This window comes from Leopardus geoffroyi, chromosome B4 (assembly GCF_018350155.1).
Source record: "Leopardus geoffroyi isolate Oge1 chromosome B4, O.geoffroyi_Oge1_pat1.0, whole genome shotgun sequence".
In the NCBI taxonomy this organism is placed as follows: Eukaryota; Metazoa; Chordata; class Mammalia; order Carnivora; family Felidae; genus Leopardus; species Leopardus geoffroyi.
In genome coordinates, this window is record NC_059341.1 from 128,810,261 (window position 1) to 128,828,339 (window position 18,079).

At 45.8% G+C, this 18,079-nt stretch overlaps 1 protein-coding gene across 4 annotated transcripts in view; it reads right to left on the reverse strand.

Annotated features, from left to right (window-relative positions):
- The window catches only part of LARGE1 (LARGE xylosyl- and glucuronyltransferase 1), a 543,301-nt gene that overhangs the window by 220,732 nt on the left and 304,490 nt on the right, over positions 1 to 18,079 (reverse strand). For all 4 annotated transcript variants that reach the window (XM_045467269.1, XM_045467268.1, XM_045467270.1 and 1 more), the window contains one exon: positions 9,284 to 9,455. In XM_045467269.1, coding sequence (XP_045323225.1) covers positions 9,284 to 9,455 — 172 coding nt within the window. The remainder of the gene's footprint in view (positions 1 to 9,283; positions 9,456 to 18,079) is intronic.

The window sequence follows — 18,079 nt, forward strand, 5'->3', positions numbered from 1 at the left end:
GTTCAGAAAAGGAAACTGTAAGAGCCCAGTGAGAACACTATTTTAATACCAAAAAGGCAACACCTAAAGATACCTCCAGCCCAGACCTTTGCTGTAAGATTCAGAGCTGCTCATCCGTCTCTGCACGTTCCACCCTGAACTCCAGGCACCGGGTGCTATCCACTCAACTTTCCTAGTTCACCTCTAATCCAGGTCCTCTGCTTGCTCCCAGGGGCACTATCCTACCATAGGCCACATGTTCTGCTTGGACTGAAGCAGTAGCCAACCCAATGCATACTGTCACAACTTTCTTTCAAGGTATGGGTTTCCTGCCTCACCTTTTGGATCATTGCCCACACTGCAGCCAAAGAAGTCTTTTCCAATCTGAGAATCTGAGCATACTTCTCTACCTGAAACTCTAAGCCTTTTAATTACCTGTGGATAAAACTCAAAGCTGTAACTTAGAAGACCCTTCCTAGTTCTCTTACTTTCCACCCCACAAATCACCTAGAATCATATGCTTTATTTGTTCATTTACCTAACAAATATTAACTGAGCACCTATTATCTATCAGGCACAGTTCTGGATGCTGGAAATGTCTCAGGAATAAGACAGACAAAGGCAGTATTTATGCATCAGCAAGAAAGACACACAGCAACCAGGTAAAGCCAGAGGCATCCGGGTACCCAGGTCTTGGCTGCTTAGTGGGTAGCGTGGAGCAGCCATCTTGGTAAATCCTTGCAAGACAGACTAGAAGGTGACAGTTACTATAAAACATGAAAAGAGCAGGGTGGGAGCGAGAGGCTGGCATCTCAGGTTGCAGGATTAAAGGCAACAATCAGGAGAAGCTCACTGAGAAGCTGAGATCTGAGCCAAGACTTGTAGGGACTTGGGGCAGCAGGACAGAGCAGGCTAGGAATAAGCATTCCCCAGCAGGGGAACGTCAGAGCAAAGGACCAGAGGCAGGAGCCCTCCCAGTCTGTCTGGGGAGATTTGATGTTCCCTTCAATGCCTGTCTGCACCATTCTCTCTCCAGGATCTGCATGTGGCATTCTCTCTGGGAGGTGACACGGAGGCTAATATCACCATGCCTCTTCCCTCCAGAAGCCTTCCTGACTCCCTCAGCCCACCAGACCAGGGCTGCCTTCCCTGAAATGTGATTCTACCTCACCCTGAATTCTCCCTTTCAAGGTACTTTCCACATTTTATGTAACCATGTGTTCAGCTGGATCTAGAATCCAGTGGTCAAGAGCACGGGCTCTGGGGCCACCCTGGCTTCGGTCTAGTCTCTGCCACTTGCTGTATGATCTCAGCAAGACAAAGACTTTTATGAATGCTAAATGAAATAGCCCACTGCCTGACACGTGAAAAGCACTTATTAGAAATTAGTACCGTGAGGGCAGGACTTGGGTCTGCCTCATTCATGATTTTCTTCTCCCAAGCCTGAGGCGGGCCCAGGGGCTCAAAAGATAAGGAGTCAACGAAAGAATGAGTGGATGAATGAACATGGAGGCAGACAGAAGGACAGGGATAGGGTGGCAGGGAAGCAGGTGGGTTTCTGTTCCCCCTAACTCCTCAGGAGTTGCTGGTTGAAGAACAAGAAAACAAAGACGCAGATGGGAAAGGGAATTATCATTGATGATTAAGTAGCATGCAAGGCAGAGCCATTTCCTGACTTCACCACCAAAATAAAACCTATGGGGGGTGTTTATGGCCAAATTATTCCCCCACTTTCATAGAACAACAGCAAAAAGGAAGCTCAGAGAAGTCAAACGATTTTTCTAATATAGTGAAAGAAGGCAGATCCCCTTCCAAGTTAATGGGAAAAATAATTAAAATGTCTTCACCAATTTTGCCAGGAACAGAATCCCTTGACATTCCACCAGTGATGAGCATTTCAGCCTGTCCAAGGGAAGAACCGTGAGCTTCTAAGGAGAGAAGCCAAGAGCTAGTTCCTGGGGGCACGTGGGGGGCTCAGTCGTTGGTTGAGTCTCCAACTCTTGATCTCGGCTCAGGTCACAATCTCCCAGTTGGTGGGTTTGTGAGTTCGAGCCACGCATTGGCTGTGTGTTGCCAGTGCAAAGCCTGCTTGGGATTCTGTCTCCCTCTCTCTTTCTGCCCCTCCCCCACTTGCTCTGTATCTCTCTCTCAAAATAAATAAAAATAAACTTAAAAAGAGCTAGTTCCTGGACTCTGAATGGAAGGCAGCATGGACAGGACAACAGACTCGAAGAAGGAAGTGGATGAGGACATAAAGGGCCCTCAAATTTTCCACACGGAAAATCAGCTAAGAATTAGCAGTTAAAAAACAAAGCAATGAAAACTGGTGGTGAGCAAGGAACTTTACGAATAGGAGGAGTTCAGGAGAACATTCGAAACCACGGCACAGACGAAAAGAAATGCCCCAGCCTTTGACTGAACCCTAAAATGAAACACAAACCCCACAGAAGAGACTCACCCCATCACAGCAGAACCCCAGCACCTTCCACACTTACAGAGCACCACCCACACAGACACAGGCTGTCAGAGTCATTGGAAAGCACCTGATTTGAAACTTCATAGCTTTCAAAGTTTCTGCTTTTCTTCCCTGGGGCCGAGCAGCCTCTCTAGGAAGGCAGGAACAGATGTGCAGTGAGGGGGACCTTGTCCAGAGCAGGCCTGGCCAAGGAGGGCTGGCTTTATTCAGGGAACATGGGCCCTTTGACTCCCTGTAAGTCAGCTGAAGGGGGAGGGGAGTGTGGAACTTTACTTGCAGGTCAGTGAAGGGAGGGAAGGAGAAGGATCTAAAGTCAAAGGAAAAGGGGCAAATGGGATAGGACAAACAGTAGACACAGGAGGGAAGAGGAAGAGGAAGGAAAGGAAAGGAAAGGAAAGGAAAGGAAAGGAAAGGAAAGGAAAGGAAAGGAAGAGGAAGAGGAAAAGGAAAAGGAAAAGGAAAAGGAAAAGGAAAAGGAAAAGGAAAAGGAAAAGGAAAAAATAATGAGACAAGGAAGGAAAAGCGTGTACTGGGCACTAGGGTTCCTCAAACCCACAACCCTGTGAGGTAGCATCTGTGTTTTCTTTCTACAGGTAAGGGAGCATGGTGGAGAGGTTAAATGACCGCCCCCCCCCCCCACCTCTCAAGATCATCCCACTGATAAGCATACCAGCGGGGACTTGAAACTTGAGGTCTTCCTTTAAAGCTTTTCCTACTCCACCAGTTCCGTTAACAGAGGGAGGGAGGGGGAGGGGAGAAAGGAGAAGATAAGGAGAGGAGCAGGGAAGGAGGGGGGAGAGAAAGGGGGAGGGGAAAAGGGCAGGAATGGTAGAGGGGGGAGGAGGGGGGAATGGGGAGGGGGCAAGGAGGGGGAAATGGGAGAGAAGGGGGAGGGGAGGAGGGAAAAAGGAAAGAAGGGAACAAGGAAGAAGGGAGGGGAGGGAGGGAGAAGGGAGGGGCAGCCTTCACAAGACAAGAAATAGACCTGACCCACTGGAAGAAATGTTACGAGTGTTTAAAAACTCCTTCAAGGCAAGTGGTTATAATCACAAAAGTTCTACAAGTGTCTTTCCAGAAGCCATACTTTCAAGGTTTTTCATATTCAGCTTTTCTACATTATTTTACCCTTACAGCCACCCCAGTGCTGAGGAGGGCTTTGTAGACAAAGCTGCAAAGTAATGGAGCAGACACACTTTAAGGATGTCCACCATCATCCCATACTCCGGTGGGAGTCCTTAGAGAAAGTGGAACCTGGGGAGAATGACGCACGTTATCTTGTGCACTCCTCACAAAGACGTGCACTGTCCCTGGTTCATTTGAGCCCAGAGAAGTCAGTTAACCCACCATGGTCACAGAGCGACCCCGATTCTGCCTTCTTCTACTGGCCATGATGAGCACATGAGTAGAGCTCTTGGGGCTCACGGCTACTTTAAAGATGATGTTCTGGGATGTCACAGGCTGGGCCAGGATTCTGGAAACCAAAATTTTATTTTCAAATCCTGGGAAAACCACACTTCTCCATGGCCCTGATTTTGCCTCCACACCTCTGTTCTCAGGATGCCTATATCACCCCTACAGCCCAGTTCACAGGGTCACCCAGACTGCTTTCTTGTTTCTAGCTTCGGTCTCTCCACGGAGACTCTAAACTCCATCTGCTCCTCTGGGAAGTGTAGGTGCAGGGTAAAGGGTATTGGATTTAGAGTCGGGTCATCTGAGTTCAAATCCCAGTTCTACAATTTAGGAGCTGAGGTGCTGGGCAAGCTACTTTGTCTCCCTAAGCGTGAGTTCCCAGATCTTTAAAATGGAAACATTAACAATAATTACTTCATGGGAGTGTTGTAAGGATTAAATGAGTTTCACCTAAAGTGCTTAACAGAGTGGTTGGCACAGAGTAAGTGCTTAAAAATGTTAGCTGTAATTGGTCCACAGTGAGTCTGTTAGCTCTTGAAAAATATCCACTGGTATCACAGACCCACCCACACTGTGGCACCGTGGGGGTGAGCAGGGCAATACCCGCCTGTGCTTGGTACTCTGACCATACCTGTTCTGGGGCCAGAACTTTACATGATGGCAATATGCTCTTCCTACAGGGAAGGCATTTCTTCTCAAGAATTAAAAATACTAGGTTGAACATGCAGCATGGAGTTTTTCTAAAAGCTTCAGATTATGGGGGTACATTTATTATTTATGCCTTCCTAACAGCCCCTTCCAGTATTGCTAAAATCAGATAGTGTTTCTAAATATTTGTGCAGTAAAACGATGGCACTCAGGGGTGGTGGGTGACTCAGGATCAGCGGTCACAGCCGAACTAAGGGCAGCCCCCCCCTCCAGCCCACACACCCCCCAACGACCCCCCCCCCCTGCCCTGGAACACACACAGCCCCCTCACCATCAGGAAGCCCAGAAATGCAGGAGGCAGAGCGCAGACTCCACAGCCAGATGGTCCAGGGCTGAGTTCTGCTGTGAATAGCTCTCTGAGCAGGAAAAGTTATTTAGCCTCTCTAGGGCCCAGTTTATCCTGCTTTTCAAAAGTACAAAGCTTCTAGCTCAGGGCCTGGACCAGAAGAAGTCCGTAGGAACCAGTATTTTCTCTTTGCTTTCCAAACACTCATTTACCTGCCTCCTTCTCAGCATCTCCGTGTGGATGTCCAATGAGGCATTCCAAATTTAAAGGGTCCCAAACCCAAATCTTCTTCTTGCAGTTGTGGTGGGGTCTGCCAAACGCCGGCTTGGGCGTCCCACACTCTGTGCCCTCTCACCTCCCACCACCTTGACCTCCAAAATGTACCCCTACCCTGACGATGCCTTTCACCTGTGCTGCTCCCCTCGGGTCTGAGCTAGCAACAGGCCTCGCCTGGATGACTGCCACGTCTCCTGAATGGTTTCCTTGCTTCCTGTTATTCTCAAATGGGCAGCCAGGATGACCCAGTAAAAACATCAATCAGGGGGCACCTGGGTGGCTCAGTCGGTTAAGCGTCTCTCGATTTCCACTCAGGCCATGATCTCACAATTCGTGAGTTCAAGCCCCGAGCTGGACTCTGTGGTGACAGCACAGAGCCTGCTTGGGATTCTCTCTCCCTCTCTCTCTGCCCCTTCCCTACTTTTGCCCCCTCCACGCCCCCAATAAACTTAAAACAAAACATCTGTCAGATCACATCACTCCTGCTCAAAGCTGCACAATGGCTGCCCTTATCACAGAAGGGTAAGGCACAATTCTCCCTGTGCCTGACAAAGGAGACCTCCGTGACCAGACCCATTAGCCCCCAGCCATCCTGGGCTCATTCCATCCCATTCCTCAAACAAACCAGGCCACAGGGCTCCCGAAACGTCACATTTGCTGTTCCTACTGCCTGGGACACTATTCCACTTTTCCCTAGGCACCTGGCATGCCTATTCTTTCAACTTCTTCATGTTTCTGCTTAAATGTCACTTTCCATTAAATGTCACTCTTCCATTGGAAGAGCTTCCACTGCTGCTGGATTTGAATACTGAAACAACGCATGTGTGCACACACAGAGGTATTCCTCATCTCCTTTCCTCCAGAGCAACCACTAATCACCATCTAATATACTGTATATTTTACTTGTTTGTTGTCTGTCTCCCCCCGACCACCCCACTCAACTATACACTTGCCAGGGTAGGGGCTGGGTTTCTTTCATTCTTGCAACATTCCCAACAGTCAGGAGATGATCTGGCAACTATTAAGCTCAGTAATAGGACCGAATGGGTGGCCCTTCATTCTCGCTATCCGTGGCACATTCGATTCTTTTTGCTGAGAATCACTGAAAATCCTCCAGCAGTGGCAGCTGGTGGTAAGGGTGCGGAGGGAGGCACCTGCCATTTAGGTCAAGTCAAGTCTCCGGGGGCGTGTGGACATTTCCAAGAGGCACCCGAAGTTTCCCATGGTGGAGGCGGAGCAAAGATCTAAGCCCTTTCTAAAAGGCTTCTTACTAGTGTCTCCGTGTAAATGGATTTAGGTGAGGGGAATTTCACAGCATTACGAAGGAGTCAAGCATATGTGTTCTGAACACAAGAGCCCCAGATAACTAGCCGTTGTGAAACAGAGAAGAATTAACAAGGCCAAACTACATCAATGTCACTCAAAATGTTTATGGTGAAGAACGCCAAATGCAATTGCCCTCAGGAGAGGGGAACTCTCCCTTTGGGATCAGAACTTCCTACATTCATGAGTTTGTCCTATGGGGCTTTCTTCCTATTCCATGTTCTGGCTACTAATCGTTCCAGTTTAGAAAAAAATAATTAAAAAACAACAACAAAAAAAGCTGTAGAAAAGAGTGCCATATGGAGAAGAGAAGAGCTTGCTTATTTTCTTTTCACCTCCGTATTATCTCAGAAAAGTTAGAGTGGGCATGGGAAAACCTCAGATGTTTTTATATTCCTTTGTTGGTGATAGATAAAAATACAACGCAGCCTGCCTTGTTTGTGAGCTCCTTGAAGGCAGGGGCTGTGTTCTCGACCGTTTTAGGTAACAACAGCATCTAATATATTCCTCTGCACGGCAGGGGCCTAACAAATGCTAGAAATAAACCAATGAAAGAATGCACAAATAAAATATAGCCCATTAACTCAGCTCCTTGCATTCAAGTGCACACTCCCCCTTGGCTCCTGCCACCCCCAGGTCCCTGTCCTGACCTTGGCTCATATACTCTGCTCTACCCCAGGATCCAAATCCTTGGGCCACAAGCACCTTGGGAGCCTTTCGTTCACAGATGATATCGAGGGATTTAAAACCACAATGATGCTATTGTTGTTACTGGCTTCAAAACCCCACCAGCACTATGGCAGGTCCTAGCTGGGACAGAATAAATGGTATTTCCTAGCTACAATGCTACAATTAGTGACCACCTGTTCTAGTGATTTTGCTGAGTTACATTTCTCCAAGGGAGACTTATAGCTTTAAATGCATATTTCAGGGTGAGTTTCTGGGGAAGCAGACTCTGATACAGAAGTTAGCATGCAGGAGGTTAATTTAGGGAGCGGGTCTTGGGAAGAGCATCTGAAAAGAAAAGGTAAGAGGACTGGGCAGAGGGAGAAAACCAGCTGCGAGGGGTTCTCCAGGGAGTGTTAGAGCTGGCTCTGCAAGACTCCACATTCTCCAGGAAGGGGACGTGGCCCCAGGCATGTGGCTCTTCAAGGGGCTGGTAGCTGAGGGCCACATGCGAGCAGTGATCCCAGCAGCTGGAGGTAATACATCCTTTATTCCCAAAGGGGAATGTCGGCATCCACCACACAGAACCACTTCTCTCTGGCAAGTGAGAGCATGATGACCACCTCCTCTGTGAAGCACTCCCAGCTGCCTTCTCCAATCCCCTTCAGAAGAAGTCTCCAGAGCCCAGCATACCAGGGACACCCAGTAGGGATGCAATAAATGCCTGCTGAATAAACACATCACTGAATACTAGACATTGGCATAAAAGTAGGAATATCTTAGAATTATTTTTTAAAAATTGTCCTCAAGGAGTTCAATGTAATCAGAAAAACAAGCAGAAGTAATAGGGAACTCAAAAAGAGGCGTGCACGGAAGCCAACACACATACACATTCTGGTCTCGACTCTGGGCTGAATCCTGCATGCCTTCAAGGCTCAGTTTCTTTGTTTGTGACACGAAAGGACAGACCCCCAACATTCCGTGAAGAAGAGACCAGAGCTGAGCCACATGATGTCTCTATTAGTGTCATTACTGACATGGGTAAGGAAAGTATGTTTCGATCTTAACAAGGGAAAGAGTCTAAGGGTCAGAGTGTCTCCCCCATGAGATGCTGAGGACTTTTTTTTCAATTAGCCTAGAGCTAAGAGACCCCCAGAAAGAAGCAGGCCAAGACCAGAGTAGGTGAGGAATTTACTCTTCTGTCCATGAGACCAACTGGAATACCCTGAGATTTAGGAAACGGCTGTGATTTAAAAATCACCGAGTAGTAGCTCACCTTCATAGGATAAGAAGCTACAGAGAAGTAGCAGGAGGGATTTTACACACAGAAGCCAGAATGCAATTTTAAAAAGGAAAGTAAGAAATAAAAAGGAAAAAAAACCTCTCACTCCCAAATTTATCTCCCACTGCATTTGTCTAATACAGAGAAGAATTTGTAAGATAATGCAATTTTAAGAAAGACATCTGGAGGGGGGATTAGAATTAAAGCCCGAGATTTGTGCTAACCTGTCACTTCTCCCATGCATCCACACCAGAGTCAAGTACACCTACTGGGCTCACAATTCCCCACCACATAATCTCATATACCTTGAGGCAGTGACAAGAGCCACAATAGCTAAGAAAAAACTAACTGGATGAGAGGGAATGTCATAAAAAGCCAAACTTATACACTTCCTAAAAATGATCAACCACGACATTAATGAAAGCAAAAGCCATAAGAACATTTTCCAACACTCTAATCAGTACCCATCTCTACCACCTCACAGGCCTTCTTCGCAATCAAAACATCATTTGATTAAAAAAAAAAAAAAAAAAACACTGATAAATGTATGTCTCTACACAGCTAAGTCAACACTCAATTATCCGCATACAAAATATACACATTTGACGTTTCTCTCTTACAATGCATCCTAAATTGGGTTCTTCCTATGAACATAAACCTTACCTCTTTATTTACTAAAGAAATGCAAACATATGCCAGTTTGATTCAAACGTGTTTCAAATGCCAGTAGAGTTGATACTTAACTAGATTTGTAATTCCTTGTCCATTAGTATGGACCCATTAAGTGTCGGCCTCACATTTAAAAAAAAAAAATACAATCCCTCTTCTTGGCATGGCGAGACCTTTAAAGATACCAGGGAACATGGGGTACAATTACCTTTGAACTTGTGGAACACGGCCCACAATTCTGCAATGTCAGTGGCAAAGGTGATATCCGTGTCAAGGACAATGACCCTCTCCAGGTTGGCAGGGAGAGTCTTGGTCAGGACGAGCTTCATTAGACCATAAATGCCAGAGTAGTGTTTGTTGGGGATCCAGGAAACTTCAGACTACACCAGGCAGGGAAGAGAAGGAGCAGAAAAAAGAAAAACAAAAAGAATCATTACATTCATTTTTTGCATAAACATTATAAATAGTGCCTGGTACATAAAAAGTATTCAATAAAAATTTGCTGAGTAAATGAGTATTTCCTTAAAGATACGTTTATGTGATGTACAGTTTGGCATGTGAAGTTTTTTGGAAGAAAATGCATCTGAATCAAGGGAGAGGAAAAGCAATATTTATTAAATAAATATTATTTCAAATGCTAAGCTCAAATTTTTTTAAATAAAACCTTTATTATAGAGAGTATACAGGCTCACTGGGGGAAATAAGAATATGTGCAAAAGAATAAAAATATAAAAATTGGATCATACCCTCATTTTTACAAATAATACTTAATTGTTCCTAGGTAGAAATATTTCTTTAAATCATATTCTGCTTGTCATTAAAGACTGCTACTTCAGTGGCATTGTCAAAGCTTCTGCTTATCTATTTTTTAGAGCTGTAATTAAACCAATGAGTGTTGCTCCTTTCCTGCTTCTCCAACACATGAGAAGGACTTGGTCATGACCCATGCAGCACTCTTCACTGGGGAGTAAGAGGATACACACCCATAGACAGTAATGAACCACCAATGGAGAGCCACCACTGAAATCCTCACATGATATAACAGGACAACCAACGTCCCAAAGGTCGGTAACTCGGTCAGCAACTCACACATCTCAGTACCACTTGGGACCCAAAGGCAAGGCGAAAAATAATACAGAACACCAGTGTGCTGAAAGTTTGCACAGGTACAGGACATATATGAATGTAACTACGGGTGGGGTCCCCATTCTAGCTGCCATGGGGAATCTCCATGGAGGCAAAAACACACTTATTTTTCACGAAGTTAACACTTGGGGGGCCCTGGGTGGCTCAGTCAGTTAAGCGTCTGACTCTTGGTTTTGGCTCAGGCCATGATTTCACAGTTTCATGAGTTCAAGCCCCACACCAGGCTCTGTGCTGGCAGCGTAGAGCCTGCTTGAGATTCTCTCTCTCTTCCTCCCTCTGCCATCCCCCTGCTCGTGCTGTCTCTGTTTCTCTCAAAATAAATAAACTTAAAAAAAAAGTTAACACTTATAATGGAATTCTTTAGTGGAAAATGAGGCCACCTTATTAAGATTCCAAAAAATACCCCTCCCTTTTGCCCTTTAGGGACATTCTGAGGACTCTGTTCTTAAAAAAAGTCACATTTAAAAGCAAGAAACCAGTTTTGTTCCCAAAGATGTTCATCACCATGTTATAAAATAAACAGAAACAATCCAAATACCCCTACACTGGACAGTTAATGAAAACATGCCTTTTTTTTTTTTTTTTTTTAGCTTGATAGCATACTATTCAATGGCTATGAGCAATGTAGATTAAGATGTACTGAGAAGAAACTTGCATATGATGTTAAAAGAAAAAAAGTAAGTTTTAAAATGGTTTTTGCTTAATAACCACTATGTATAATCAACATGAAAACACCCAAATTTACGCAGAGAAAGAAAAAATAGAAGCACGGCACTGAATTATAATAGTGGTCATTTTGGGATGACAGGTCCCTCTCTAGATAAAAGGATATGTATACTATACACACACATACATATATATTTAACTACACTTTTTTTTTTAAGGTTTAATTATTTTTTAGAGAGCAAGAGACAGAGCATGAGCAGGGGAAGGACGGAGAGAGAGAGAAGGAGACACAGAATCTGAAGCAGGCTCCAGGCTCTGAGCTATCAGCACAGAGTCCAACGTGGGGCTCAAACTCATGAACTGTGAGATCATGACTTGAGCCAAAGTGGACGCTTAACTGACTGGGCCACCCAAGCACCCCTACACTTTTAAACACTTCTCAACTTTTTAAAGTGAGCAACTATTACTGTTGTAAAGAAAACCTAAGCCCTGCATTCTTTTTAAACATGCCCACATCTAGTAATGGTAGGAAAACAGGGACACAGAGGCTGCCTTGGGAAAGCTATGAAAAAGGAGCCCTATGGTAACTCACACAGTCCGGCCCATCTCTGAAACCCCCTCCGGATTCTGCGTTCATCTCCAACGTACTTGAAAATACCATGTCGGCTACTCCTTATCAGTTTTACAATGGTCCTTTGCATACATGTGCAATTAAAAAAAAAAAAAGAAAACACATAAACTGATGATGGACGAAACTGCTCACCACGTGTCGGCATCAGGAAAAGAACCTTGAACTTTGTCACCCCCAACACTGTGTTCCCAGGCAGCAGAGAGGAGGGAAAGCAGAGACAGAAGGCAAAATGTGAACCCCTGTCCCATACAAGGGGTTGACCTAAGCCTCAGCTCCTCTACCTGTAAAATAGAGGCGGTGCCTACATCACATGTTCACAGAAAAATTAGAGATCAGACGGGGTGAGTGTTCCATACACAAAAGACCCTCAGCTCATAGAAGCTCCCACCCTTCCTCCTGATCTCTCTCATCATGTCCAGGATTTAGACAGCCATGCCTCTTTGCTCCATACCAAAAAGGGGGGTGGGGATCCAGAGTTCTGGAGTCGGGCACACCTGGATTCAGATTCTGGTGTCCCTTAATCACCATGTCACCTTGGACAAGTTTGTTCAGCCTTTCTGAGCTTCTGTCACTTAAAAGAGGCAGTTACTTGTCCTGCTTACTGCACTATATCAAGGTGTGGGTGGAAATGGCACACTCCAACTGGGTAACCTGAGGAAAACAGGTAATAAAAGAACTATCTACGAAGCGTGTGCATAATTTAGGGCCAGTTGTGAGGCACCATATGGCACCCGAGAACACAAAGAGTGGAGGGTCGTCACCACCCAAGGCCCAAAGGGCTGGTACCAGTGGCTGCTGGAGTCTAGACAGGGCGGCCATACACATAAGCCACCAGGAAGGAGCAGTGAACTTCAGTAGAGAGACACGGCCAGTCTGTGGCAATCTCACAGGACAGAGCAGGGAGACACATGTCACTCGGCTTCTCTCCCCTCCTACCCACCAATCTCCTGTGAGGGTGTCCTTCTGCACAAACCCAAATGGAAGCCAGAGGGAAAGGGAGCTCAGAGGCATGGCCCTATGTAGCAGCGTCACAGGGCACGAAGCAGGGTGGAGAAGGGCCAGAGAGCACCTGGAGAGACTGCCTGATACATCCAGCAGTCATTAAACGAATGATGGCCAAGACCAAAAGGCAATGCCTTCTACATGACAGATGCAAAATGCTATCCATGATGGGAGGTGAGTGGGCAAATGGAAGGATGGACAGAAGGATGGGCGGGTGGACAGATGGGCATATGGCACCGGAAGGTGAGCGATTTGCCCACAATCCCACAGTGAGCAGGATGCAAAGCTATAGTTAGAAGCCGCCAGGGGAAGGCATGCGTTCCTTCCCCAAGCCACGTTATCCTTCCTTTGAAGTGAGCACCCTGACTAGCCGTCAGCTTAGATTGTAGGGCTGGGGGCTCCTCAAGTAAGTGCCTCCAGTGGACTTTAAAGAACTCTTCCTCATGAAAGCCCTGGCCTCTGGAACTCAGCTCAGCTTCTTCTCTCCCCTGAGAACCTTCCTGAACTGAAGCTTGGCAATCATAGGTCCACGCGGCAGAGCTGTGCTATTTAATCAGACCTTTGATTAACTTATTCATCTATTTTGGTTACCATCAAAGCCGGAGAGCTTGGTGAAGACTGAACACCAGAGTGTTGGGCTGAGCCATCTAATTAGATTGCCCCGACTCTCGGCTTTATTTTTAACACACATGTGAGGCACTCAGATGCATCACAGAACGGTAGACAGACAGGAATAAATTAATCTCAACATGAGCCCAGGCCGGAATGTCGCCCCAAGTCCCCGACTTAATACATAATCAATTAAGTCAGAGTGTTCAATTAGAGGTAAAGGAAGCATTCGGAGGAGTTTGTATTCAGAAAGAAAACCTCAGAAAGAAAACCGAGGAATCTACAGGGGGAAAGAATGTGTGGTAAGAAGCTGATACATTTATTATAAATGGTGTTCTCTCTTAGAAGTAGAATATAACATGCCCCTTCACCCCCACCTTAGTCTAATCCTGTTCTTCCTTCCAGCCTCAGCTTAGAAGGCACCCCCCAGTCGCCACCTCCCTGGGGCCCCAGGCTGGGCATGGGCTCCTGGAGCAAGCCGCTTCCCTCCAGCACGGCACACTCTCATGCTGTGTCTAATTTTCCATGTCTCTCACCAGCTCTGGGCTGGAACTCCCCGAAGCAGGGACGATGTCATTTTTGCTGTGGTAACAACACAGTCATTACTCAAAAAAAATGTTTGATGGACGTGCATGACTGCTGAGTTTAAATCCTACCTTTGACGTTTTCTGCAACTAGCAGCAGAAACAGCCCTAATTGCTCAAGTCCAGGGTCAGAACAGTGCAAGAGAAGAGGCACAGCTTGCTGAGCCCCGAAAGCGTGGGATTTAGCGCCATCCCATCATTTCAGCTCTGTGAGGCTTTTCTCATCTGCAAAATGGGGGCTTGGAACGCTCTCTTTACAACACCACTGGGAGAAAGGCAAAGCACCGGGCCTGGTGCTGGGCACCCAGCCGGTCTCTGCAAAGGCCACTTCTCCCAGGGGAGGTCTGTCAGCACAGTGGAGGCTCAGATGATTCAGGATGTCGAGCTTGATAAAAGCAAGGAATGAGGCTACCTTTAACAGTAAAGGGAAGTCAGGAATGAAAATGGCTTTGTCAGAGGAAAAGGTCACTCATCACCTTTCCCTATAGTCCTACATAGATTATTAACAAAATCCTAAATTGAGACCTCTTTGGAAACTCAAAGCCTCTGCTGGTAGTTCTCCAAACTGGACAGGATACCCTTGGTTTTAGGAGTCAAAACCTACTTATCCACCAAATTGGGTGAAGTGGTCACCCGTGAAACCTTTGGGACAGTCTCTTGGTGTAACCCCTGCTGCTATCAAATCTCACTCCCATCCTGCAATAAACTTCAGTCCAATCAGGGACATTAAGTCATGGGGTCAGCAGAGAGAAGACCGTCCTCAGAGGCACACTGCAGAGACCTGGGGGCACCCCAGGCAGACTGACCTCAGAGCATCCTAGAAGATGAAAATGTGTCACGGAACAAGAACCTAGCATGTTCATCATTCTAAACACACCGAAGGGTTTATGTAATTAAAACAATAATAAAAATGAAAGTTAGGTTTATTTTAATGGACAATTATCCTTGTAATGGCTGTTAATAATTCTAAGTGGCATGTTCTAAGATTTAATTAGCAAAAATGCAATTGTGCTCAAGAATACTACCTAATGCACACATCAAGGAGCATTAGCAATCCCAGGTTTTCAGGATTTCTATGCAGAGGAGGGGGTGGGGGATGCTCTCCAGGGAACATTCACCTTCCCCAAACTGCCAGCTCCTTGTCAGACAGATCCCAAGGGGAGTGTCTATGAAGTGCTACAGGTGATTTTAAGGTTCATCTGATGCTGGGTTCATCTGATGCTCAGAGAAGTTACTCAGAAAACCTGACCGGGGTAGTAACAGGAACATGGAAGCACAGGGTGTGAAGGGAAGCGATGTCTTGATGTGATGCCAGGCTCCTTACCTCTGACAGACAAGGGAAAGACAGGAAGAGAGGTTGGTTTTATCAAGGAATGATGCAAATTTCTTCCTGAAGACGCTGAGTTTCAGGAGGCACTGGGGATGCCCCAAGGATAAGAACAATAGAAAACACCATCTAGCATTTCCTGAGTGCTTCCTGTGGGTCAGGCATTAGTTAAGAGCCTTCTGTGTAAGCTTTCAATTAGCCACCCCCATCCCAGTGCCTGAGTCCTTCCTATCCGGTCTCTCAGCCCCCAGCCTGAGACATTCCACTCTGAAACGATGAATGTTTCTCTCCTCCCGCCCCCTGCCCCTGGTCCCAGGAGTGCTTTTCACCCCGGTGGGATCCTGTATTGTCATAACCGAGCCTGTCTCCATCCAGACAAACAGAGAAGCAGCTTTTCATGCCAATTTGGTGCGAAGGGTTTGGGGTTGGGTATTCCTGGCTGCCACATTTCTCTGGGCCTGAATTGTCTCATCTGTATAATAGGGATAATAGTAGCACATCTTGCTCTCTTCCTAGGGAGTTATTTTATTTATAGTCTCTAAGCTTTCCCCCATCATCCTGGAAATATTTATTGCTCAGAATAGATTTCTCACCCATATCAACATTTTCCTGTGGATTACAAATCACCTTGACACCTTTTTAAAAATTAAAAAAGAAGTCTTCCTACCCGCAGAATGTTCGAAAAGTCATTTGCCTTTCATGTTGTTTCTGAGTGGTCGTCTTGGCAACCAACCTGTATGTTCAGAACATAATTGTTGAGAAAGGAGGGTGAGGATCGCAGATGGGGCAGGGCTCTGGGAGACACCACAGTGAAGGGCCACAGAACAAGCACAAGCTCAGGCGTCTGGTTGGCCACATTCCCAGTCCAGCTCCATGGCCTCTAGACCAGCAAGCTCATCTCTCTAAGCCTGTACCTTGTCACCCATAAAATAGAGAACATGACATAGATCACATGAGGTTTGGGAAAGTATTAAATAAGTCAGGGGAACTAAGGTATCTGGCCCAGTGCTTGCCCCATGGTAAGCGCTCAATATTTAAAATGCAAGATTTTAAGGGGCGCCTGAGTGGCTCAGTCGGGTTGGGCTTCCGAATTCGGCTCAGGTCATGATCTCACAGTTCATGAGTTTGAGCCCCGCATCGGGCTCTGTGCTGACAGCTCAGAGCCTGGAGCCTGCTTCAGAATCTGTGTCTCCCTCTCTCTCTGCCCCTCCCCCACTCACGCTCTATCTCTCTCTCAAAAATAAATAAAACATTAAAAAATAATTAAAAGGCTTTTAAACTGATTAACAGTGTGCACTCTGGAGCCTGACTGCCTGGGTTTGAATCCTGGCTCTATCCCTCACTAGGTGCGTCACATCAGGCAAGTGATTAAACCTCCATGTATCTCACTTTTCTCATCTGTAAAATGGGTATTCTTACAGCTCATACTCTACAGGACTGTGAGAATGCTGGTGCTATATAGAAGTATTGGCTATCGTTGTTCATTGTTAATATTATCAAAGATATTTAAAGCAACAGAAAAGAGGAGATTCATGTCTATGAGATAAAGTCATCTGCAGTTATATTTACGCTTTCCAGCAAAAAAAAAAAAAAATAAGAAAAAATCCACTTTAGCTCAGTTGTGATCATTTAAATAAGCGTTTCTAGAAAACTTAATGTGGGCCAGGTACTGAGGAGAGGCTAGGGACCACAGTCCATGATGAATAAAACATAGCTGATGCTCTCAAGGAGTCCATGGTCTACTAGATATTCATTATCCATAACAAGATACCTCAAAACATAGTAGCTTAAAACAGAAATATTTATTATTTCACCCAGTTTCAGCGTCAAGGATTTGAGAGCACATTAGCTGGGTGGTTCTAGCTTAGGATTTCTCTTGAGGTTGCGGTCAAGGTGTCAGTTGAGCCTGCAGACATCTGAATGCTTTGGATCTGTTTCTAAAATGGCTCACTCCTACATGCACGGCAGGTGACGCTGGCTGTTCATAGGAGACCTCAGCTCCTCACCACATGCACCACCTGATAGGGCAGCTTGAATGTCTTTACAACATGGAGGTGGCTTCTTCCAGAGTAAGTCATCAAGAGAGAACCTAGGGTGTCTTTTACGGCTTGGCTCAGAAGTGACACAGTGTTGGGGTGCCTGGGTGGCTCCGTCGGTTAAGCGTCTGACTCTTGATCACTGTTCGTGAGTCCAAGCCCCGCACTGGGTTCTGCACTGACGGTGCAGAGCCTGCTTTGGATTCTCTCCTTCTCTCTGCCCCTCCCCTGCTGTGCTCTCTTTCTCAAAAAGTAAACACACTTAAAAAAAAAAAAGTGGCATGGTGTCATTTCTGCAATGTCTTATTGGTTAACTTATTGGTTATTGACAACGTGGTTAGAGAACAGACAAGGGTGTGAATACTAGTGGACAGGGATTATTGGGGGACATCTTAGAAACTAGTTACCACATCTGTAATTCTAGAATATGGTTATCAACTGGATTCTGATGAACTCCAAGTGTATGTATAAGAGCAGTCTAGTAGAAGTACAATTAAAAGGGAGAGAGAGGTGGGGAGGGAAGGGTAGCCAGTTAGAGATGTTTGGAAGAGATGAGCCTTAAACTGGTCTTAAAAAATGTGTTGAAAATTGAGTTTCTCAGATAGTGAGAGAAAAGCAGGATAGTGGAGATATTATCATCAGTGAAGGCACAGAGATACAAGTAAACAACTGTGCGTGCATGTGTGTGTGATAGTCTGATACACCCAGGAAAAGCTTGGAGCTGGAAGTGATGAAGAAGAACATGGAGACGAGGAAAGGGTGGAATGTTGCAGAATACTGTATGACCTGCCAAAGAACACTGGACAAGGTCCTAAAGATGGTGGGAAGAAACAAAAGGGTCTTCACTAGCAAAGAGACATAATCTCAACTGTATTCTTAGAATAAACTCTAACAACTTGCATAGGGAAAAGATTAACAGAAGACAGCTCAGAGGCATCAGAACCTTGGAGGATGCCTACAGAAAACGCAGATTCCCAGGGGCACCTGGGTGGCTCCATCAGTT